Genomic DNA, 24,420 nt, shown 5'->3' with positions numbered 1-24,420 from the left:
TGAAATTTTTATATTATTATGTTAAATAATCGCATGCTTGAAATGATTCTAGTTTAATACCATGTGCCAATAAGTTATTTCAAATAAGGTGTTGTGAGTGAAAAGTTTTTATATTTTAGAAAACGCAGTGATTTTTCTGTATATTTGAAAAGCTACTGTTCACCCCCTATAATTTTTTAATATATTTTGAAAGCGGTTGTGAGTGAAGGAAAGAGAAATGGTAATGATAAATGTATAAAAAAAATACTATTTAATTGAAAAGGAAAGAGAAAATGTAGTGTGTTTTAGTGTAATTTTGGATTTAGGGACAGGGGGTTGGATAAGAATGCTCTAATTATGGTTAATGTTATTATCGAAATTTATTAGTTAATATATAGAAAAATTGTGTTCCTAAATATTAACTCGTTATCGAATCATTTTAAAGGGCGAGTTTACTTGACTCAGCTGGTGGGGATGAGAGGAAAAAATCCATCAAACCATAATTACTTGGACAATGTGAATAAGATATCCAAGTTTTTAAAGCTGTTATCTTTTGCTGGTGTTGGGGCCCTTGGAATGCTTGAAACTTGAACTGAAAATGATTAAAGTAGCTTCTAATTTATTAGTTAGTGTCTTGTGATAATTTCATTTTAGACTGTTGCAATAGATTGAAATAAATCGTCGTATAGAAGATGGATCCATGTAATTGGAGGCTTGCTCAGGGTACAAGTAGCACCATGGAATTTGGTGACTGTAGGGCTCAACTGCAACGGAAAAGGACTGTAATTAAGATGTATGAACTTATATCATTCTTTTCGTAAAATGAGGTTTTCCTAAGGAAGTTTCTGCTAAATGTTTGGATTGTTTGACCGACACTTGTCAACCGTGTAGTCTGGATTCCTTGAAGAAGCATCTTCCATTCACGGAATTTGAGAGAGTACAGGAACTTAGGAAAATAGCTGAGAGGGTTGAAAAGGAGATTTATACTGCTGCCACAAGCCAGGTTTGTGTGCATTTTATATTATATCAATAGTAAGGTATTGTGGGATCTAAAATTGTGGTACATGGTAAGGTATTGTGGGATCTAAAATTGTGTAGTTTATTTGGTTTGCAGTCTGAATATACACGGAAGATATGCTTCATGATGCTGAGTATCGATACCAGATTACATAATTCCATGCCTCCAAACTCTGATGCTTTATGTAATTCGTCAGCAAACACTGGAGATTGGCAAGAGGAAGTGTATCAAAAGGTGCTGTATATTATCTTGCATTTCTTCTAAATGAACTGTGAGTAGGAATATTAATCTCGTTCCAGTTACAGGCTTCATGACCTTTGATTTTTTCCTTCTGATTACAGATAAAAGATATGAAGGATCTGTATCTACTAGAAGCTGGTGATTGGAGGGCTCAACTGCAAGCAAATTCACGGGAATATATAAGAAACAAGATGTATGGTTATTTATTTATCTGCCTAGTCTCTTAACTTTTTGTGCTCTTAATATTTGGTTATGCTCACCTGCTTGTGCGTCAGTTGCTGGTGTGGCTGGTTCTCCACACTTTTAATAAAAATGAAGTCTTTCTTCTGACATGATTTTGACCGACACATGTTGACCTTGGGTAGAGTGGGTACCTTGAAGATTCATCTTCCATTCTCTGGAGATGAGGGGCTACGGCAGCTTAGGAAAATAGCTGTGAGGTTTGAAGAGAAGATTTATACTGCTGCTACAAGCCAGGTTTGTTGCCTTCTGCTGTATTATATTAATATTTATATAATTTTATAATTTTATAATTTTGGCATTTTTGCTTTTGTTGAATGAGGAGAGATCTAGTAGTCTTTATGTACTGATGATCCAGGCACTTCAAAATAAGTGTAGTGTATTGTGTGGCCTAAAATCATGTAGTGTATTTGGATTGCAGTCTGATTATTTACTGAAGATATCACTGAAGCTACTGACTATGGAGAATAGATCGCAGGATCCCATGCAGTCAAACTCGCCTGCTAATAGTGTAAACCCTTCAAATCTAGGTATTTCATAATGCAATATTATGCCTTTAATTATGTTTTCTGTAGGAATAAACATATTTATGTAAGGAGAAACAAGATGATGGAATATTTGTAAATATATTGTGTATATTTTTGATAGAGGGGCATGTATATATCGAAGGGGAACTACCTCTAAACTAAACTATAAGACCCATTGTGATGCATAGTGGGCTAATACATAATCTAATACACACATATATGCATTGATAATGGCAAGCTTGTTACAGATATACATGTTTTACCAATTTCCAATGCTCTATTTTTTAGTAAATTTTTTTTACCAATGGATAGGTGGTTCTCAGGTGATGCAGCAAGTGAACAACCAAGGGCAACAACTTCCTATTACTGTGCCATCTAATAATATTCAACAAGGGATGTCACAGAGCATGGACGATAACATTGGTTCAACCGGAATGCAAGGCTCTTCTAGTTTATCGTTTGAATCTTCACCTGTCAGTGGCTTACACCAACCCGCCATGGCAAGTGGCGCTGGTTCAAGTTCAAGCTTGCAGAACATTCCAAACATGTCTAGTGTTCGACAGAGCCAGCTCATAGGTGACACCAGCATGGAATTGGATGATTGGAGAGATCACCTGCAATCAGATTCACGAGAAAGAATAAAAAACAAGATGTATGCGTTTATATTATTCTTTCTTTCTTGTTATAAATGTTTGATTATGCTCACCTGGTTGAGTGTCAAGTGTTTGGTCTTTCTGATTCTCTTACACTCGTTTTTTACAAAATGATGCTTTCCACCTATAATTTCTGTCAACTATTTGCGTTATTCTGTGTAGATTGGATACCTTGAAGAGGCATCTTCCATACTCTGGAGACGAGGGCCTACAGGAGCTTAGGAAAATAGCTGAGAGGTTCGAAGAGAAGATTTATGCTGCTGCTATAAGCCAGGTTTATTGTGTAATTTGTAATATACTTCAATAGTTTTGTAGTTTTTTCTTTTGTAGAATGAAGATTTGGCAAGTCTTTATGTACGATGATCAAAATACTTCAAAATAAGACAGGAAAGTGATATCATGTTTTTTGTATACGATAATGTATTGTGGGACCTAAAGTCATGTAATATATTTGGTTTGCAGTCTGATTATTTAAGGAAGATATCCTTGAAGATGCTGACTATGGAAACTAGACCACAATATCCCAATCCCGTGCTGTCAAACTCTGATGGTAATAGCGTAAACCCTTAGATCCAGGTATTTCATATTAGACATATCATTCAATATTGAGCCGTTATTTTTTTATAAATATGATTTTTGTATTTTTGCAGGAATAAGTTTATAAAAAAGTACAGTGAATGGGCTCTAACAACTGCAATTTGATACTGTATGATATATTGGGAAAGCTACTCAATTTGTTACCTTCCTTTGAAGCTATGCACTTATGCTAACGTGGCAACAAGTATAGCTGTTATCATCTCTGCTTGTACATTCGCATATTTGAACGTAAATTTATGAATCAATTATCTACACGTCCATACTGTATGATATCTTGGGCATTTTACATTTACATAATGAAAATTACAATCTTTATGTCGTGTAGACCTGTTTGCGTTATATACTATGACATCCAATTGCCATATTGAAGGTTGATTTAAAGTTTAGGCTCATTTATGAAAGGTCACTCGGGTTGTATGTCAAATTGTTGATTGCTTTTTATGTGCACAACATTTAGGTTGCCTTGTGTTGTGTTGTGTCTAAGCGGTAAATTGCCATACAATGTTGAGATTGTTGATTGTGGGAATTATTTTCATTCGATCTTACCGAACATACAACAATGCAAACGTAAAATTATTCAACAAAGAATGGGTTTTCCGTTCGAAAAGGGTGGTCCGTGAACAAGAAAGGAGAAAGAAAAAGACGTGAAAAAAAGTCACTTTCATATTTGAATATTCTTTAGATATAGGTGAATAGAAAAAATGTGAAATTAAAAGTGATGAAATAGTAATTTTAAAGGAAATTAAAAAATTTAATTAGTAGTTATGAATTAAGGTAATAATAAAAATGTTAAATATGATAGTTATTTCAAGATTAATATAATTAATGTGAAATGATAGTTTTAATAAACATATACCTATTCTAACAAAAGAAAATAAATGTGACACGTGTCACTTGGAGGTTCATTCTTGACCTAATTTTTCCACTCAAATCATTCTTGTATTACATACTAGGTTAAAAACCCGTGTAATACACGGGTCTGAATAATTTAAAAGGAAAAAAGAATAAATCAAAAAAATTAAATATTACATAAATACCTTAAAGTTAAAATTAACATGTATCTGAGTATATTTCCGTGTACAAAGATAAAAAAGAGAAATAAAAAAGTTAAAATGATGATATTGCAACAATATTATCCTATTGTTTTTGGCGGGAAAAGTAGAAATGGAGAAATATTAGATTGACACATGACAAAAAATGGATTCTTTTGTTATATAGGATAGAAAGATAGGTTAAGAACCCGTGTATTATACGAGTCTTAATAATTTAAAAAGAAAAAAGAATTAAGCAAAAAATAAAAATTTACATAAATACCTTCCTTGTAAAAAGATTAAAAAAAGATAAATAAAAAAGTTAACATGATGATATTGCAACAATATTATCCTAATATTTTGGACGGAAAAATATAGAAATGAAGGACTATTTGATTCACACATGACAAAAAATGGATTCCTTTATTATATATGATAAATTTATATTAGTTTAATCAAAACATATCAATCCATCTTTTAATCAAATAACTAATTGCCTAAATTATAAAGATTAAAAATATGAGAGTACTTATGTCAAGATAATCAATATATTTATATATTTAATGAAATTAGATATGCCTTATTAAATCAATTTATATACACTTTTGAGTGTATGAGATAAATGTGATAAAATTCAATGAACGGAATTTATATGTCTAAAATGATAAAGACAAGAAGAAATACATATTCCTTCAACCTCAATGGATCCATGAAGTTTTCATTCATCTTTTCCGAAACTTTAATACAAAAGTATTTTTTATTCATGCTAATTTTATATATGATGTCCTATTTTATGTTATTCATAATGAAATTTCTTATCATATTTTCTTAGAGTTTACTATTCTATAAAAAAAACATAATTACAACTTATAAAATCACTACTTGGGTGCATCTTTTTCGTGATTATGAAGAAATTGTGTCAAAATACACAACTATTCATGTGAATATTCTATCAGAAAATATAATTTGAACTTATTAATCAAGAATGATAAACGATAATTAACGCACAACTTATAAATAACCGACTTATATTATAACCAGAAAATATAACTCAAAAAACTGATTACAATAACTTTGGTAGTGATGGTGGTGATTGTTGTGTTTGTTGTTGTGTTGTTATTTCTAACACTAACTTTCTACATCTATTTATACTAGTAACCCAACTTGGTCACCAAGCATAATATGTGGTCACTACTCAACTTGGCCACCAAGGTGAACTTGGGCAACAAGGTCAACTTGGCCAACAAGGCGAACTTGGCCACCAAGCATATGGAATGTTTCATAATACCCCTTAGACTTTAACCGACTTGTTAAAACCTCTTAGGCCCGGTTCACCGACTTGCGACCCGGAATAGAAATTAATCCAACATTCACCCCCCTAATTTCCGATTCGGATTAGAAAGGTCTTCAACTCCAAGTAACTCGCGCATCTCCGTGAACTTGATTCTTGTGAGTGCTTTAGTGAGGATATCAGCCCGTTGCTCTTTCCCGCTAATGTGCTCAACATCGACCTCGCCGTCGTTGTAGCAATCTCGGATAAAATGAAAGCAAGACTTTATATGCTTTGTTCGGTTGTGAAAAACCGGATTTTTCACAAGGGCTATTGCGGACGTGTTAACAACTTTCAACACAACTTTCTGCAACGCTTCTCCAGTCAACTCGCTCAACAACTCTCGAAGCCATACAGCTTGACATGCGGCTGCTGAAGCCGCCATGTACTCGGCTTCACCCGATGAGAGTGCAACTGTCGCTTGCTTTTGTGAGCACCATGTAATTGGAGATTGCCCGTAATAAAACACGTGCCCCGTGGTACTTCTACCATCATCCTCATCTATGTTGTGACTACTATCACTATAACCTACAAGTCTTTTGGACCCGTTCTTCCCGTACTTGATCCCGTAACTCGTCGTTTTCTTCAAATATCTCAATAGGTGTCGTATTTCCATACCATGAGATTCTCGTGGGCTTTGCATATATCGACTAACAATACCCACAGAGTACGCCATATCCGGACGAGTGTGTAATAAATACCGTAAGCAATCCACTACCTTTTGATACTCGGTTGCATCGAGTTCGACTTCATTCTCGGCTTTTGAGTATTTCACACCATGATCCATCGGGACTTGAGACGGATTACAGTTTTGCATACCGGTCTCCTTTAGAATCCTTTTGGCGTATCCTTCTTGTGTAATTACTATCCCGTCCTCTTGTTGGACTACTTCGATTCCGAGATAATAGGTCAACTTTCCGAGATCCGACATCTCAAACTTGGTCGCCATACCTTTTTGAAATCGGAAATTATACTCGAGCTTGTACCTGTCACAAATAAATCATCCACATACACGGCTACGATCAAAAAATGTTTCCCATCCGTCTTTCGGTAAACCGATTGTTCCTTGGAACATTTTTGAAACTTCATGTCTCGTAGGATGTTATCGAGCTTTGTGTTCCAAGCTCGGGGAGCTTGCCTTAACCCATACAAGGCCTTTGACAACTTGTAAACTTTTGCCTCCTTGCCTTCTTTCTCGTATCCTTTGGGTTGAGAAACGAACACAACTTCTTTCAATTCACCATGTAGAAATGGCGTCTTTACATCAAGATGGTGGATTTCCCACCCGTTAGATGCAGCCAATGCGATTAGTAGCCGAACGGTCTCGATTCGGGTTACCGGAGCGAAAACATCATCAAAGTCAATCCCGGGTTGTTGCACGTAACCCTTTGCAACCAACCGAGCTTTGTACTTATTTATCGTTCCCTCCGCATTTCGTTTGATTTTAAACACCCACTTCAACTTGATACATTTTGCACCCTTTGGAAGTTCGACTAACCTCCATGTTTCATTCTTGTTTATCGAATCGATCTCGGTATTCATAGCACGAACCCATTCTTGGTTTGACTTAGCCTCAAAATAGCTACTCGGTTCACCACTTGATGCAAGAAGCAACTGCTCATAGTCAGAGTCAACATGCAACACATAATCTTCTTGTAATCTTCTTGGTAAAACCGAGACTCGGGTTGAACGTCTTAGACCCATTTGGGCCTCATTTTCACCCGAATGGACTTGTGACGCATTACCCATCGGCTAAACTTGAGAGCGGGTTGAGGAATTAGGCCCGATATGACTTGGTTCGGCTAAGTCGTTGGACTCGGGTTGAACTGGTGATGTAGGTTCAGAGCTTGGGCTACCCGGGTTGCTTCTAGACGTTTCTTCAATAATGGGTTCGATTTGACCAGTTCCATTGTCAACCGCACCCCCCAAACAATAGAAAACATACCCGGATCGTAGTCATTCTTCTCGACTTCCTTTACCCAATTCCACCCTTTGTTTTCGTCAAACACAACGTCTCGACTAACAACAATTTTCCGGGTGTTCGGATCGAAGAGACGGTATGCTTTTGAACCTGTCTCCGACCCGAGATAAACGAGCTGTCTTGACCTATCATCAAGTTTCTTTAGATGTACACTATCAACTTTAGCATACGCCATGCACCCAAATACTCGAACGTGTTCAATAATCGGTTTCTTTTTCTTGAACCGTTCATATGGAGTTTGATCAACCAAGGCCCGGGTTGGGACCCGATTGATTAAAAAAGTTGAATGTCGGACCGCTTCTCCCCACATATAATTCGGTACATGCATCGCCTTTAGAATACTCCGCACCATCCCAATTAAAGTCTGGTTTCGCCTTTCTACCACGCCATTTTGTTGTGGCGTGTACGGGCGGTTAAATGCCGAATAATTCCACTTTCATCGCAGAACCGATTGAAATCACGTGAAGTGAATTCTCCTCCCCTATAAGTTCGAAGAGTTTTCATTGGTAAACCCGCCTCCGTCTCGATTAGGGCTTTAAACCTCTTAAAACTTTCAAACGCTTCACCTTTTTCTTTCAATAAAAACGTCCACATATATCGTGAGTAATCGTCTATAATAACAAAGACATACCTATTACCCGAGATAGTGGATGGGGTTATTGGACCGCACAAATCACCATGAACTAACTCCAAAGGTTGGGATGCTCTAAACGAGGATGTAGCCGGAAATGAACGCCTCGTTTGTTTACCCACCAAACACGATTCACACAATTGATTTTCGTGTTCAACATGTGGTAAACCTCTTACAAGATCCTTCTTAGCCATCGATTTCATTAACTCGAAATTGATGTGTCCAAGTCTTGCGTGCCAACGCCATGCATCATCTTCAATCTTCGATTGCAAACACACGGGAGCTCCAATTTTCATTCGTATTTTGTAGAGTCGGTTTTCGGATCTCTTGACCTTCATGAGTAACCTCCCGTTCTCATCGTACATGGTCAGAAGATCGTGTTTCATCCGAATGTCACATCCGGACTCCGTTGCTTGACCGAGACTTATTATATTATTTTTTTAACTCCAGAATATAATAAATCTCGGTTAGCAAGTCTTGGTCACCCGATTTTCCTTGGAAAAGAATTGAGCATTTTCCCTTGATTTGAACAAATGACCCATCTCCGAACTTAACCCTCCCGGTTATGTTCTCGTTTAACTCTAAAAAATATGACCGGTTTCCCGTCATATGATTACTTGCCCCATTATCCAAATACCATACATCATCTTCGACCCGCTCGGTCTCGTATTTATTTGGTATTAGGTTTTGTTCATTTAAGAACACAACTTGATGCATATACGCCGCATCATCAAAATTTTCACGGGCTTCGGTTTTGTCTGCTTCTTGACCCTTTTGAACTCGGTCCAGGCAACCGGATGCAAAGTGACCAAACTGGTCACATCGGTAACATAAAATCTTTGACCGATCTTTCTTCATCCTTACTTTTCCCCGACTTGATGACCCTTGTTCGGTACTAGGGGTTCGGTATTGGCCATTGAAACGGCCTCGACCGCGACCTCGACCTCGACCTCCTCGTCCTCATCCCCCATTAGATTCAAAACTTCTATGACTTAATGAATCATATTTACCGAATAAAAGTTTACCTTGGTCACCCCCTTGAATTTCTTCTTCTCGAATTCGCTCCTCATAGGCTCGGAGTCGGCCTACAACATCTTCAAATCCCGTTTTATTGAGATCCAACATTTGCTCAAGCGAAGCAACCATTTGAATATACTTCGATCTTGGGAGACTTTTGAGAAACTTCTTTACCAACCTTGCTTCATCTATAACTTCGCCGAGAGCCATTGATTTCGAGGCAATGCTCGATAACTTGCCCGCAAAGTTATCTATGGAATCTGACTCGCTCATCTTCATATTGTCAAATTCCATTGATATGGTTTGGAGACGTGCTTCTCTAACCCGTTCGGCACCTAAGTGTCGGGTTTTAATCGAATCCCACATGGCTTTAGCAGTTTCTTGATCTCCAATTTGCATGATCAAGGTTTGAGTATGGATTGAAACAACAAGGCCATAGCCATGTCATTTTTGTCTTCATCAGAGACACCCGAGTTGATGGTGTCCCAAACTATGTGAACTCTTAGGACTACTTTCATCCTCATAGCCCACACGGTATAGTTTGTTGCAGTTAACATTGGACATTGAACGGAAGATGGCCCATTCTCTTTCCCCTTTGGCGGCGGCAGTGGAGTCGTGTCACCCATGGCTACTCAAACCCAACTTGTTTGAATAAAGTAACAACTGAACGTACTATGCGATCGACAATGACAACAACTTCTTTGGGAGATCAAACCAACTTGTTCGATCAACCACGGCAACAACTTCTTCGGGAAATCAAACCAACTTGTTTGATCGAAACACCTTCTTTGTTGGCCGTTAATTATCGCGTTCTTGAACCGAGCTCTGATACCAATTCAAGAATGATAAACGATAATTAACGCACAACTTATAAATAACCGACTTATATTATAACCAGAAAATATAACTCAAAAAACTGATTACAATAACATTGGTAGTGATGGTGGTGATTGTTGTGTTTGTTGTTGTGTTGTTATTTCTAACACTAACTTTCTACATCTATTTATACTAGTAACCCAACTTGGTCACCAGGCATAATATGTGGTCACTACTCAACTTGGCCACCAAGATGAACTTGGGCAACAAGGTCAACTTGGGCAACAAGGTGAACTTGGCCACCAAGCATATGGAATGTTTCATAATACCCCTTAGACTTTAACCGACTTGTTAAAACCTCTTAGGCCCAGTTCACCGACTTGCGACCCGGAATAGAAATTAATCCAACAATTAAACCAATTAATTTAATAAAATATAATATTTTTTAAATTTAATTATTTAATTTCAATAGCTTTAGTTTTATTTATTTTAAACATTTTATACATTACACGAGTTCTAAACTTATATGTGACTTAAGACCTGTATTAGAAAATTCCTTTATTTTGAATACATACATTCGTATCCAACAATTTGTTTATACTATATAGTTAAAAAAAATAAAAAAATACACCGACTTGGGTCGCGTACGAAACCGGCCAATTCACAATCGATTGGGTGTTGAGTGGAAATAAAATAATAATAATAATAATAATATTTAATTAATACTGACTATTCATTCTGTATAAATGCTCTGCCCGCATGAATCTTCCTGTCAGATTATTCGTACTCTCAATATCTGGTATGTATCCTCTGTTGCTGTTGCTGAATCATTAATTAATTCATTTATTTTTTCACTATTTTTAGAATCATCAAGAAGACTCAATAAATGAAGTAATTTAATGTTATCAACGGATTCTTAACCGAATTACTTCTATATTACCTCTTAACTAACCACAGGGCATGGCCTTTAGGCCATTCGTAATGGGCGAGATGGCCGGGCGATAAGGGGCGATTTGGGGGGGGGGGGCGAGGGACACCGCCCCCCGCCCGATTTTTTGGCAAAATGTGGCGGGGGCGGGAGGATTTTGTCGCCGGAAGGAAGAAAGAAAATATTATTATTATTATATTCATATATGTGTGTGTTATATATATACATATATATGTATATTATTATATAACTATTTGTAGCCCCTACACCATTACACCCCAAAAACAAATTTCCACCCCTTGCTGACTGGGCGCAACGTGTCGCAATTCACCCCAATTTGTAGCCCCTACGCATAGCATTAGTGCTATGGATATTAAAATACAGGGGTGAGAGTATTTATGAAAAACAATGGTTACTTTGAATTAGATGGTATGAGGTGTGACTATGAGAGAGAAGATTTAATGGTTGTGTTTCTATATGCTTAAGATGTCCAAGTATTCAAATTTTGTTTCTTTTTCTGGTTTTGGAAGCCTTGGAATACTCAAAACTTTAACCGAAAATGATTAGGTGGCATTTTTGTCTTATAGTAATTTCATTTTTAGACTGTCACAACAGGATTGAAAATCAACCATATATCAAACAGAAGATGGATACGAGTAACTGCAGGCCTACACGGGATGCAAGTGGCGCTGTCGGTGACCTCACCATGAGATTTGGTGATTGGAGGGCTCAACCGCAACGAGAAAGGATCGTGAACAAGATGTATGAACTATGAACTGATATTATTCTTCATCTTAAGTCTGATATAAATAATTGCATTATTATGTGTCGACCTTGTGTAGAATGGATATCTTGAAGACGCATCTTCCTTTCTCTAGATATGAGAGGTTACAAGAACTACAAAAAATAGCCGAGCGGGTTGAAAAGGAGATTTATGCTGCTGCAACAAGTCAGGTTTGCTGTGTTCTTTATATTATACACTATAGTTTTGTAATTTTTGGTTATCGTAAGATTTTGCAAATATCTAGGAAAATGATGTGACGTCATGTTTCTCGTTTACCTTAAGATACTGCCTTTACTGGACCTAAAGTCATGTAGTTTATCTGATTTGCAGTCTGAATATTCACGGAAGATATGCTTGCATATGCTGACTATCGAGACCAGATTACAAAATCCCATCCCGCACACCCTGCTGTCAAATAGCAGAGATTGGCAAGAGGAAGTATATCAAAAGGTGTTGTTGTATATTATTATCTTAATTCTTACATTTCTTGTAAATCACTGAAAACATCTGACACAACAAATGGCTTTGAGTTGCATAGCATTAACATTATGACTGAAAATGATAAGCAATTAATCTATTTCTAATTACAGGCTCTATGACTGCGATTCTTTTTCTTCTGGTTACAGATAAAAACTATGAAGTACCTATATCAACTAGATTTGAGGCATCCGCTGTGTGCAACTGGCGCTGTTGGTGAATCTGGTGATTGGAGGGCTCATCTGCAAGCAGGTTCGCGCCAAAGGGTCGCGAACAAGATGTATGTTTTTATCTTATCCTTTTTAATTTCTTATTTTTTAATTCGGAACATGATGTTTTCCTGCTAAATATTTGCATTATTTTGACTGCCATGTGCAGAACAAAACACTTGGAGAGGTTTCTTCCATTCTCTGGCCACGCGGAGCTACAGGCTATGGCAGTGTGTTTCGAAGACAAGATTTATAATGTTGCTGCAAGCAGAGTTGTTCTGTTCTTTATATTATATCAATAGTTTTGTAGTTTCTATTTTGTTTCTCTTTTTATTTAGACTTTTGTGGAATGAAGATTTTGCAAGTCTTTGTCGTATACGGTTAGTGGTAGGGTGTTCATCGTATCGGATAATGAATTATTCGATTTATTCGGTTAGGATTTGAAATTTTTAGGACCCTATCCTAAATCCGATCCGAACTAGGGTGGTCCTATCCGACCCGAATTGATTTCGGATGGATTCGGATAACCCGAAAAAACCGTATAACAAACATTCAAACAAGCGTCTGATTAAATAAAAATACAAAACCGGAAAAGTAAAGATAAAACGTACACAAACAAAAGTCAAACTTCAAACATGTTATGTATTCTGTTTATTCGGATAGTCAAAGAATTCGAACTATCCGATTTTTTTTTGAAATCCCCATCCAAATCCGATCCAAATCCGAATTAGTTACTTGGATATTCGGATCGGATTATTCGGGTTTCAGTTTCGGTTCGAATTTCGTTTTTTTCGGATTTCCTAAACACCTCTAGTTAGTGGGGGACCCAAATCATGTAATTTGTTTTGTTTGCAGGAAGAATATTTAAGGAAAATATCCTTGAAGATGCTGACTATGGAAAATAGATATATTCCCATGCAGTCAAATTCTTCTGCAAACCCTCAAATCCAGGTATTTCGTAATACACTGTCGTTTAATGTTATGCCATTAATTTTTATATGTATGTTTTTTGCAGTGAGTGAGCCCGCAACAACTGCGCTTTCATTTTGTATGATATCCTGGGAAAGCTGCTTAGTTTTGTTATCTTTGTTTGAAGTTCTGCTACCATGGTAAGAAGTATAGTTGTTATTATATGAACAAAACTTATCATTTATTCATTTAAACTTTCATATTGTATAATATCTTGGGTGTACATAATGAAGATTACAATATATATGTCGTGTAGATCTATTTGCATTCTTTATTGTGGCGTCGAATTGCCAAATTATAGCTTGATATAAAAGTTAGGCTCGTTTACAGTTTATGGAATCACCACTCAGGTTTTATGCTCGAATTCTTGTCATTACAATGTTGAGATTGTTGAATGTGAGAATTGTTTTGTTCAATTATAATAGTCTTGAAGCTTTTTTAGCGATTTTAATTCGATTACAGTCATGATAGTTGGAATAACTCTCTTATTCGCGATCATTATGTCTATGGCTATTAAAACAATGAAACTTAAAAACATTCGATACTCTCAATAGTCAAGTGGTGCAAAATAACATTCAAACCATTTCTTTGGTTACTACATTCAAACTTCTCTACACAAGTACAACCATCGTACGCCCTATTGTTGCCACCAACGTGACTCACCCATCACGTGGCAAATATATATGCTCACATATTTCGAGAGTAAAACTAAGCTGTAGTTTGACTATGGTGCAACACGTAATGAGTTGAGCCTAAGCTTAACTCATTCAACCTTTAGGCTCCCCTGAGCTCTCAACTCTAACTCAAGAGGACTCGAGCTTGGTTCATTTTATGCTCCATGTATAAATCTCGAGCACGTGAGTAAATTTACAGATCAATTAAAATAAATACAAAATAAATGATGTGTTTGAAAGGCTTGTGACTTGTGTAAATGATGACTTTATTAAAAAGAAAAGGGATATTAGTTTTTTAATACTTCTAACTTTCCCTCATTGGTAGATAAAACTCCCAACTTTCGATTTGTCACCCACCACTCTCAACTTTCACCCTATTTTCCTCTACCACTCCTCGTCTAAATGAACACTAATCTCGTTAATGTTTTGGACTAAAAATGTCATTCAAATTAGTTGAGGGGGTAAAACAGAAATTTTACTTTTAACACACAACCTCCATTTCCGATGACCTCGTTTTTCCGGCGACCTCATTTTTTCCGGAGAATTTGAGTTTTCCGGCTATCTCGTCTTTCAGAACACCATATCCATAATTTCACCGAGCTTCACATATGAATTTGAGTTTTCCGGCGAGTTGCAGGTTTCCGGCGAACACCATATCCATCATTTCACCGCCCACCGCCCCAAAACCGCAACCCCCCCCCCCCCCCCGCCACCACCAGTGTCTCACCCAGCCAGCCACCTTCTGGGATCGCCCGCGTGCCGGAAAATCGAGTTGCAGGTTTCCGACGAGCACCATCTTCATCATATCTACACCGGTGCACAATTTTCATGATCTCCATCACCTTTTTACACCTTTGAACCATCTCCATTTTCTGGAAGACGAGATAGCCGGAAAAATCAAATTCGCGGGAAAAAAAGAGGTTGCCGGAAAAACGAGGTCACCGGAAATGGAGGTTGTGTGTTAAAAATAAAATTTCTATTTTACCCCTCAACTAATTTGAATGACATTTTTAGTCCAAAACATTAACGATGTTAGTGTTCATTTAGACGGGGAGTGGTACATGAAAATAAGGTGAAAGTTGAGAGTGGTGGGTGACAAATTGAAAGTTGGGAGTGTTATCAACCAATGAGGGAAAATTATGAGTATTAAAAACCAATATCCCAAAAGAAAATGAATCATTAACTTAAATATGAATTTGTATAAAAATATGAGAAGTTTTAATGAGTTAAATGATTAAAGTTTTGGATTAATTAAACTAACTTAAACTAAATATAAATAATTTTTTGTTGATAGAGAGATAAAATTTTTGTACCCGTTTTAAAAGAGATCTAAAATGGGAAAAACAAATAATAAACAGAAGGATTTAGATTGGAGAAATACCAACTCTGAAACTTATTTGTATGTATTAATAAAAAGTTTAAATTAAGAGTTTGGATTTATAAAATATTATTATTATTTGTTTATTTTTATACTAGTTTTTAAGCTCCAACTGAGTTATTATTATTATTTTTATTTTGTCCTCTATAATATCGTGAATAAGTTTTAGTGGATTTTAATTTTATCTGTTTTAATGAAGTTTGTAATATACTTGGACCTATTTAGATTCATTTATGTTTGGTTTAATTAATGCCCCCCATCATTTAGTTTCAACGGCACCGAGTGATGATGGGAGACTAGACGAGTATGTGGTGTTCACTAGTTGGATCATTGAATTGAATGTGTTTTATCTCACCACATTTCCGTGCCTTAAGACGAGTGTTCACGAGCGTTGGCCTTAGGTGAAAGTTTTCCCCGAATCAAAAGGCGAGTGTGTCCCAATATGGTGAATTTAGCCAGTAGTCCATCTAGAGGATTCATAAGTCGTTCATAAAATATTAAGAGCTAGGATTTATAAAATATTATTTGTAAAATATTATTTTTGGATTTTAAGTTTATTTATTGAAAGAAAATTAATAATATACTTAAGATTTGTTGATAAAGGGTTTAACAAATAAATGATATGTTTTAACCTGGTTTAAAAACTATTTGGGTTCGTTGAGACTCATGACCCGCTTATTTTTTTACTATAAAAATTGTTTCTTAATTATATTTAAAAAAAACGGATACTAATTTTAGAATATCCATATTTTATAGGATTTTCATATCAAATATTTGGTGAGATAAATTTTAAATTTAATGAGATATTATAACCCGTTTAAAGACAATATGGGTTTAGTGAGACTCATACCAAGAATTCGGGTCAAATACATAAGAAGTTACGATTTACAAATAAAATAATCCGGTAGCTTGAGAGAATGTATGGAGGTTTCGTTTATATATATCTATAATATATATAAACGAAGATATAAAAATCCTACGTGTCGCGATGTGGTCGCTCCCCATTTTTTTGGAGTCACCAGATTTGCTTGATTTTTAAATTGAGGGTTCTCATGCATTTGACCCGAATTCATGGGTATGGGTCTTACCAAATCAAGATATTTCTTAAACTGGTTATAACATCTCATTAAATTAAAAATTATTCTCACCAAAATATTTATGTAAAAATCCTATAAAATAGGATATAATAAAAAATAATATCTTATTTATTTTAAAAAGATATATATATTATTTATATTAAAAAACCAATTTGATAGTAAAAAAAATAAACGGGTATTGGGTCTCATCAAACCATAAGTATATTATTAACTTTCATAAATATTATTTATAATTAAAAAACCAATTTCATAGTAAAAAAAATAAACGGGTCTTGGGTTTCATCAAAACCATATAACTTTAAACCGGGTTATAACATCTCATTTATTTGTGAAATAATTTATCTTCAAACCATAAGTATATTATTAACTTTCATACAATAAAAAAAATATAAATTAAAAAAATAAATAAATATTAGAACAAACAATAAAAAACAAACCCCGTAATACGGGGAATAAAAACTAGTTTAAGATAAGATAAGATTTAAGATTAAGATGTATAAAAAAGGTTTAAATTAAGAGCTTGGATTTATAAAAGATTTTTTTTTAAATATTTATGAAATATTTTAATTTTAGTTTATCCAATAAAAAAAGGTTAATATAGTTAAGGGAGGTGAGTCAAGCCGGTGGGCCGGGTAAACTCAGCCCGTGTCTGGTTCTTCTTGATCAGTTGATTTCGTTTCCTAAATTTGTTCCGATTTCACGGCCAATATTATTATTATTTAAGCAAACCCTATTCACTTTCCGCCTTATTTTATTTATTCCACTTTTCTCTTCTTTTTTTCCAACGATTCAGGTAATCGCCGTTTCTTAGATTCTAGTTTTCTTTTTAGTTTTAATTTTTTTATATATAGATGACAATGACATCACATCACATGCATGTATTATAATTTAAAAGTATTTGTTTTTAAGACGTGCATGGGTGAATTTGTGATTCTATGCATGTACTTTTTTATTTACTTGTATTAATTAATGTATTGAATGATGTTAACTATTTGCATATTGAAAAACAATCATCAAACAGAATATGGATCATACGAGTAACTTGAAGCCTATTCAAGATCCAAGTGGTAGGAAGTTTACAACCACATGTTTTGTAGCAATTTTGTAAGAAAAGATGTTGGAAAACAGTTGAAAACAATTTTCAAGCATGTGTTTTTCCAACGTAACTTTTGTTAGAAAATTGTTAAAAACTGGATTTTCCAACAAATTTTCTACGAATTCAGTTGTCGAAAAATAACTCTTTTTCTAGTAGTGTTTACATATAAAAAGCAAATATATATACTTTATATTTTACCCTGTAAAAAGTCCTTAACATTATTTTGCACATAAAAGTTTCTCCACTTGTTAAATTTGAACAAAACCGTGATTTTTTAAAAAACTTATTATAGGGGTGTAAATGCCGAACCCGTGATTGAGCTCGGCTCGTTTTGACTTACAAGAGCTTGAGCTCTTCTCTTTTTGAACTCTTTTTCAAAAGTTTGAGCTCAACACCTGAGTCGTATTATAAAGCTCAAGCTTGGCACGGGCTCAACTCGTTAAAGTTTTATAAACAAATAAATTTTATCGTTATTACAATGTAATTTGTGAAGTAATTTTTTCTTGATTTCATCTGGTTATAATCAAGATACATATATTTTGTTTTGTTTTCAAATGACATATTAAGAGATTTTTTTAATAAAAACAAAAAATTTTGGTTTTTTATGTGCAAAAGAATGTTAAGGGACTTTTACGAGAAAACGATGGTTTTTTTTAGTGTTTGCCCTTTGTAGAATAATGTTTTCCACTTGCTTTCAAAGTGACACGTGTTGACTTCGTGTAGAGCGGATACCTTGAAGAGGCATATTCCATTCTCCGGACACGAGGAACTACAGGAACTCAAGAAAATAGTTGGGAGGGTTGAAGAGGAGATCTATACAGCTGCCACAAGCCAGGTTTGTCGGCTTTTGTATATCCTGTTTGTCGTACAGCGCATTGTAACTTCGTAAGGTATTGTTGGACCTAAGATGCAGTTTGTTTGTTTTGCAGCCTGAATATCACAAAATGACATTCTTGAATTATTCGGCTATGGACACTAGATTACAAAATATTCGCATGTCGGATCCAGTTATATAATAATACACCATCATTCAATGTTTATTCAATGCATTTTTAGTAAATTATTTGATGTTTCTCCAATTGATAGGTTCTCAAGTGATGCAGCAACTGAAAGACTTAGAGCAACATGTTCTTATTCGCGTGACATCTGATAATATTCAACAAATGATGCCACAGAACATGCAAACTAACATTGGTTCGACTGAAATGCAACAACCGCCTATGACAAATGTTGCTGGTCAAAATTTAAACTGGCAGAACATTCAGAACATGTCTAGTGCTCAACAAAACTATCTCAACGGACAACAACGATATAACAACCCTTACAACGTTCATCCGAGACTGCAGCAACAGAATGTGCTAGAGCAGCAAATGAAGCTTTCAAGTTTACTGCAGCAATCACAACAGTTACTGCAATCACAACAGTTACAGCTGATACAACAATCACAGCAGTTAAATGGTAGTGCTTATAGAAACCAGCAATTACTACAGTTACAGCAGTTAAACGGTCAAAGTTACGGCAATCACAACAGTTTCGGTCATGGCGCTTACATACAGCAGCAGCAGCAGCAACTCCAGAACCATAGGCTGCTGCAACAGCAGGGGTTGATAGGTCAACAAAATAGGCTTTCGGGTCAACAGCAGTTAATTGGTCAAAATGTAAACTTGCAGAACCTTCAAAATATGTCTACTGATCAAGGAATGCTGCTGCAATCTAATAAGATGCCCCCAAGTCAGCAACAGAATCAGCAGATGTTGCTTTCAAGTCTACAGCTATCACAACAGTTAATAACTCAAATTTTAAACTTACAGAACATTCAAAATATGTCAACTGATCAAGGAACACTGCAAGCTAATAAGATGCCAAGTCAGCAACAGATACCGCAGAGTTCAGCAAATATGTTGCCAGCACAAGTTCAACAGTTACCACCACAGCAAGTGATGCTACCTCATATGCAAGCACAAGTTCAACAACCACAACCACAGATACCGCAGCAAGTGACGCTACCTGAGATGCAATCATCACAGCTTGGCCAGTTGCAGCCGTAGGTGGCTATGCCTGCGGTTTCATCAAGTAGAGTTTTTATTTTATTTTATATGTTTGATTTTAACTATTGAACTATATTATCAATAAGCTAACGCATAAACTCCTTTATTTCTGAAATCATATACTCAACTAATATTTTCCATGAACTTTGAGTGGAAATGTTAGATTGCTAGTCCTTTTTTTTTTATCAGTTATAGGCTATCAAACTTAATTATTTTGTTATTCTAATTACAGGTAAAAGCTATGAAGGGCATGCATCTCTAGATTTGAATGGCATTCACCAGAATAGTTTATATTTACGTTTATAACCCTTAGTCGTTACAGTTTCTATTTCTATCTTTTTTGTGTCGGGTATTTCGCATCTTTAGTGGTTTTCTTGTCACGATTATTGCGTTTATAATGTCGTATTCAAGTATTATTATTATTTTTGGGTTTCATGTGTCATCTATTGCCACGTGCCATTTAGTAAAAAAAAGTAAAGATCTTATTAATTTGTCATTTTTATCTTCTACATATGGTCTTTTTTCATCATTTCCATTTAAATGCAACCCTCTCACCATCACCAACATGAATATCACGTCACATGAAGAAGACACAACTACTAGTGCACAAACACACCACATATAGGACGTGTATACACACAGATAGATTAAAACTCAAACTAAACTATAAATGGATGAAAACTGAAACTAAACTATAGTTTGATACTTAAACTGGAACAAAATTCACAGCTATTTATGAAATAATAACACAAAACGAAAACCACTGTATGTTTTTTTCAAACGGTACCAAACTAGCAAGAAGCTAGACGGAAGAAAAAAACAACCGTTACAACTTACAAATACATAAGAGGATATTTGAAATTTTGAATCCCACTCGATTTAAGACAATTAATACTTCCTATGCCAGCTAACGGAAATCCATAAAAACGAATACCACTATATAATATTAATAAAACCATAAAGCGTACATCTTACCATGTAAAACAAAACCCATGACTTATAAGGTGATGGGATTTGTAATGTAGTTTACGAAATTATAACTACTAAGTAATTCACAAAACTAGTTAAAAGAAAACTCCCTCACCCAATGAAATAACAAGATACCACGTAACTGGTTAAGACGGAACAACTAAGAAATAAAACAAAAGGAAATCACATAACATTGCAACTAGTATTGGAGCTCGTGCTTTAACAACAAATAAGTTAGTTAATAATTAAAAGAAAAATCTTTTGTTTAAAAAATCATTAAAAAAAACCTTTATCAAACCAGTAATGTAATTAAAGTTCATGGTAGAAACATAAACCATTAGAAAAAAGGAAAAATCCCAAAATAAGCGTTTATGAAAGCGTTTTTCAGGTTTTAGGTGTCATTTGCAAGAAATTCTCAAAATAGGTATTATACACTAGTCGAGACGAGTAGTTTATGATTACACACGAGTAGTTTGTAGAACCAGTTAAAACTTGTCACGTGCCCTTAAATTAACCATAACGAGCAGATTCACTAATCATTTACTCGTCAAATAAGTTTCATGCCTCATAATCAACGCCCACGAGTAATTCATACGTCCTTTAGTCACGACGACTAGTTTACCTGGTTTACATTCCCTACACAAGTAGTTTATTAGTAGTTAACTCGTTGCGACTAGTTTAACCTTACAATCTACTCGTCACGACTAAAGAACCTATGAATTACTCGTGGGCGTTGATTACGAGGCATAAAACTTATTTAGTCGTGACGAGTAAATGGTTGGTAAATCTGCTTGTTATGGTTAGTTTAAAGCGCATCAAGTTTTAATTGGTTATACAAACTACTCGTCACGACTAGATTATAATACCTATTTTGGGAATTTCTTGCAAATGACACCTAAAACCTGGAAAACGTTTTCATAAGCGTTTATTTTGGGAATTTTCCCTTTAATTTTACATGTGAACCAGTAGTACTAAGCAATAGTTCACATGTGAACCAGATTTTTAATTATCTAGAAAAAAAAAACATCAAGTACAACAATGGGTTATCATATTCCTGTGCCATCTGATAATATTCAACAAATGACATCACAGAGCATGCACACTAACATTGGTTCATCCGCATTGCCACCTGGCAGCGCTTTACAACAACCCACCATGACATATGTTTTTGGCCAAAATCCAAACATGCAGAACATTCAAAACATGTCTACTCTTCAACAAAATACCCAGAAACCGCAACAACTTCTTCTGCAACGGCGTTTGGCGGAACAGAACATGCAGCAACAGAATATGTTGCAGCCAATTCGTCTGCAACCGTCTCAACAATCTGTTATCCAACTGACAGTTATCCAAACATCTTCTCTCTCAACAGTTGTGCAAAAACAGCAGCCTGCAGTACCACAGTCGTCACAACTGTTAATAAACCATCAACAATCGCTTCTAAGACAACGAAGAGAGCAACTACTGCAACAAAATATTGCTGGTCAAAATTTTAACTTGCAGAACCTTCAAAAGACGTGTGGTGTTAAACGAAACGAGCTTACTGCGCAACAAAAAAACTGCCTTGACATGCAGCCGCAGCCGCAGCAGCAGAGGCCGATCGCTCTGATGGACCAACTGAAGAGTATGCAACAAAGACTTGCAAAAACACAGCAAAATGTGACTGAGAAGTAGAAACAGATATTTCAGCAACAGAGAGATATGCCAGAGGCCTCATTTTGTAGAGTTTTTTTTTTGTTAGTATTTTTGTTAAAATTTAAATATTTAACTATATTTTCAATAAGCTAATGCATGTAACTTATGCTTTTTTGCAGCTACATTAGATTTAACAGCTGTTGACAATCCAAATGGTGGAGATTGACAAGAGGAAGTTTATCAAAAGGTGCTGCGATTATCTTACATTTCTTCGCACTGATTTTAAAATATAAAATCTCTTTAGTAAAGTAATCGTTACTGATAGAATGATAAGAAACTAAACGTGTTACATGTACTTTCGTTAATATTATCTATGAACTTTTGAGTGGGAATTTTTTCTTTTTAAATTTTGACTACAGATACAGGCTATGAAGTACGCGTTTCTACTAGATTTAAAGAACATACACCAAAAAATTGTTTCCACATTGCAGCAGGTAAGTTAATTAGTAGCTGATATCAAAATTGGATATCTCATCGGTTTAAAAGCATGTCAAGTCATTTAAAGATAATATGCTGTTATTTTGTTGTCCAGCACAATTCTCTTACGCAGCAACCAAATAACGAGCAAGTTGAGAAGCTAAGATTATTTAAATACGCGTTGGAGCGTTACATGAAATTCTTACAAACCCCTAAGCATGAAATATTAGCTAGTTATCAAGACAAGCTGGTTACCTATGAGAAGCAGATTATGAATGTCATCAGTTAAATAGGCTGATACTAGTGGTGCCTGATCAGCAGCAAGAGCACCAAACATATTTTCAATCACTTAATTATCAGGGAAACTATTAGTTATGTTTAGAACCTTTTTCGTTACAGCTTCTAAGTGGCAAAAGCATGCTTAAGAGACATATGTATGTATATGTTAATATATATATATATATATATATATTAGTTTTTATCCCCCGTATTACGGGGGTTGTTTTATATTATTTGTTTATAATATTTAACTATTTTTTGAATATTTATTTATTTTATTGTATAAAAGTTAATAATATACTTATGGTTCGATATTAAGTTGTCTCACAAATAAATGAGATGTTATAACCCGGTTTAAAAGCTATATGAGTTTGATGAGATCCAAGACCCATTTATTTTTTTTAACTATAAATTTGGTTTTTTAATTACAAATAATAATATCTTTTATAAATAAATTAGATATTAATTTTTAGTATATTCCTACTTTATAGGATTTTTGTATCAAATATTTGGTGAGATTAGTTTTTAATTTAATGAAATGTTAGAACCCGTTTAAGAAATATCTGGGTTTGATAAGACCTATACCCGTGAATTCGGGTCAAATGCATGAGAAGCCTCCATTTAAAAATCAAACAAATCTGAAGACTCCAAAAAACGGGGAGCGAATACATAACAACACATAGGATTTTTATGTTTTCGTATATATATATATATATATATATATATATATATATATATATATATATATATATATATATAGGGAAAAGTTAAAATAAAAACCCACCTCAGTTGAGGAAACCCTGGAAACCCTTTCTAAGTCATTGATTTCCTTAAGTGATTGGTTGAGATTAAATCTTGATTTCTAGTACAATATCTAAATTAAAAAAAAAACATTTTATTAGTAGTAAAGGGCAAAATCGACCTTTCAACATTACCTACTTTATGTCTAATCAATTATACATGCAGACAATCACCTCCACATCGTTCAAATTTTAAAACAAATCTATTACTTCACCTCTTCACCTTCCTTCATCTTCTTGTGATTCTTGAGAGAGAAAAAGTTATTTTCCGGCGATCCGATAGCTGTAGTCAATAAAATCGGCAAGTTTGGTTCATTTATAAACGTTCGCGTCTACAAAATGTATGCCTGGGTTGACAGACAGTTGATATAAGTAAACAATTAAAGTGTTAGGGTTTTAAAAATTTGAGTTATCTTTTTGTTTAACAAAACTTAAATGATTTCGAAAGGTTTTCGACCCGATTTCAGTGTTAAGTATAAAAGAAATGTGTTTTATTAAAGTTTAAGAAAATGTAGATGTGTTCTAAAGGTTATTTAACCA

At 34.9% G+C, this 24,420-nt stretch overlaps 1 protein-coding gene and 1 pseudogene across 3 annotated transcripts in view; both read left to right on the top strand.

Moving 5' to 3' along the window:
• LOC143626187 (uncharacterized) overlaps window positions 1-24,420 on the top strand; it is a 124,768-nt pseudogene that overhangs the window by 406 nt on the left and 99,942 nt on the right. Inside the window, exons 2-10 of the transcript XR_013152390.1 lie at window positions 647-772; window positions 871-982; window positions 1,094-1,231; window positions 1,339-1,430; window positions 1,603-1,714; window positions 1,899-2,007; window positions 2,317-2,656; window positions 2,820-2,931; window positions 3,120-3,188. The product of XR_013152390.1 is annotated as an uncharacterized LOC143626187 (transcript). The remainder of the gene's footprint in view (window positions 1-646; window positions 773-870; window positions 983-1,093; window positions 1,232-1,338; window positions 1,431-1,602; window positions 1,715-1,898; window positions 2,008-2,316; window positions 2,657-2,819; window positions 2,932-3,119; window positions 3,189-24,420) is intronic.
• LOC143626229 (uncharacterized) lies at window positions 11,629-13,588 on the top strand. 2 transcript variants are annotated; one of them, XM_077096377.1, is made up of 7 exons: window positions 11,629-11,750; window positions 11,831-11,942; window positions 12,103-12,222; window positions 12,399-12,529; window positions 12,628-12,730; window positions 13,314-13,409; window positions 13,474-13,588. In XM_077096377.1, the coding sequence occupies exons 1-7, from the start codon at window positions 11,635-11,637 to the stop codon at window positions 13,474-13,476; spliced, it is 681 nt and encodes a 226-aa protein (XP_076952492.1). In that variant the 5' UTR covers window positions 11,629-11,634; the 3' UTR covers window positions 13,477-13,588. The 2 variants fall into 2 exon arrangements, with proteins under 2 accessions (XP_076952492.1, XP_076952491.1); XM_077096376.1 differs by having other exon boundaries at window positions 13,314-13,575.

The sequence above is a fragment of the Bidens hawaiensis genome, unplaced genomic scaffold (genome assembly GCF_021521415.1).
Source record: "Bidens hawaiensis isolate Kalapana, Puna unplaced genomic scaffold, B.hawaiensis_p1.1 tig00004283_1, whole genome shotgun sequence".
Taxonomy (NCBI): domain Eukaryota; kingdom Viridiplantae; phylum Streptophyta; class Magnoliopsida; order Asterales; family Asteraceae; genus Bidens; species Bidens hawaiensis.
Note: the sequence above shows the minus strand (reverse complement) of the source record. Positions and strands in the feature narration are given on the sequence as shown.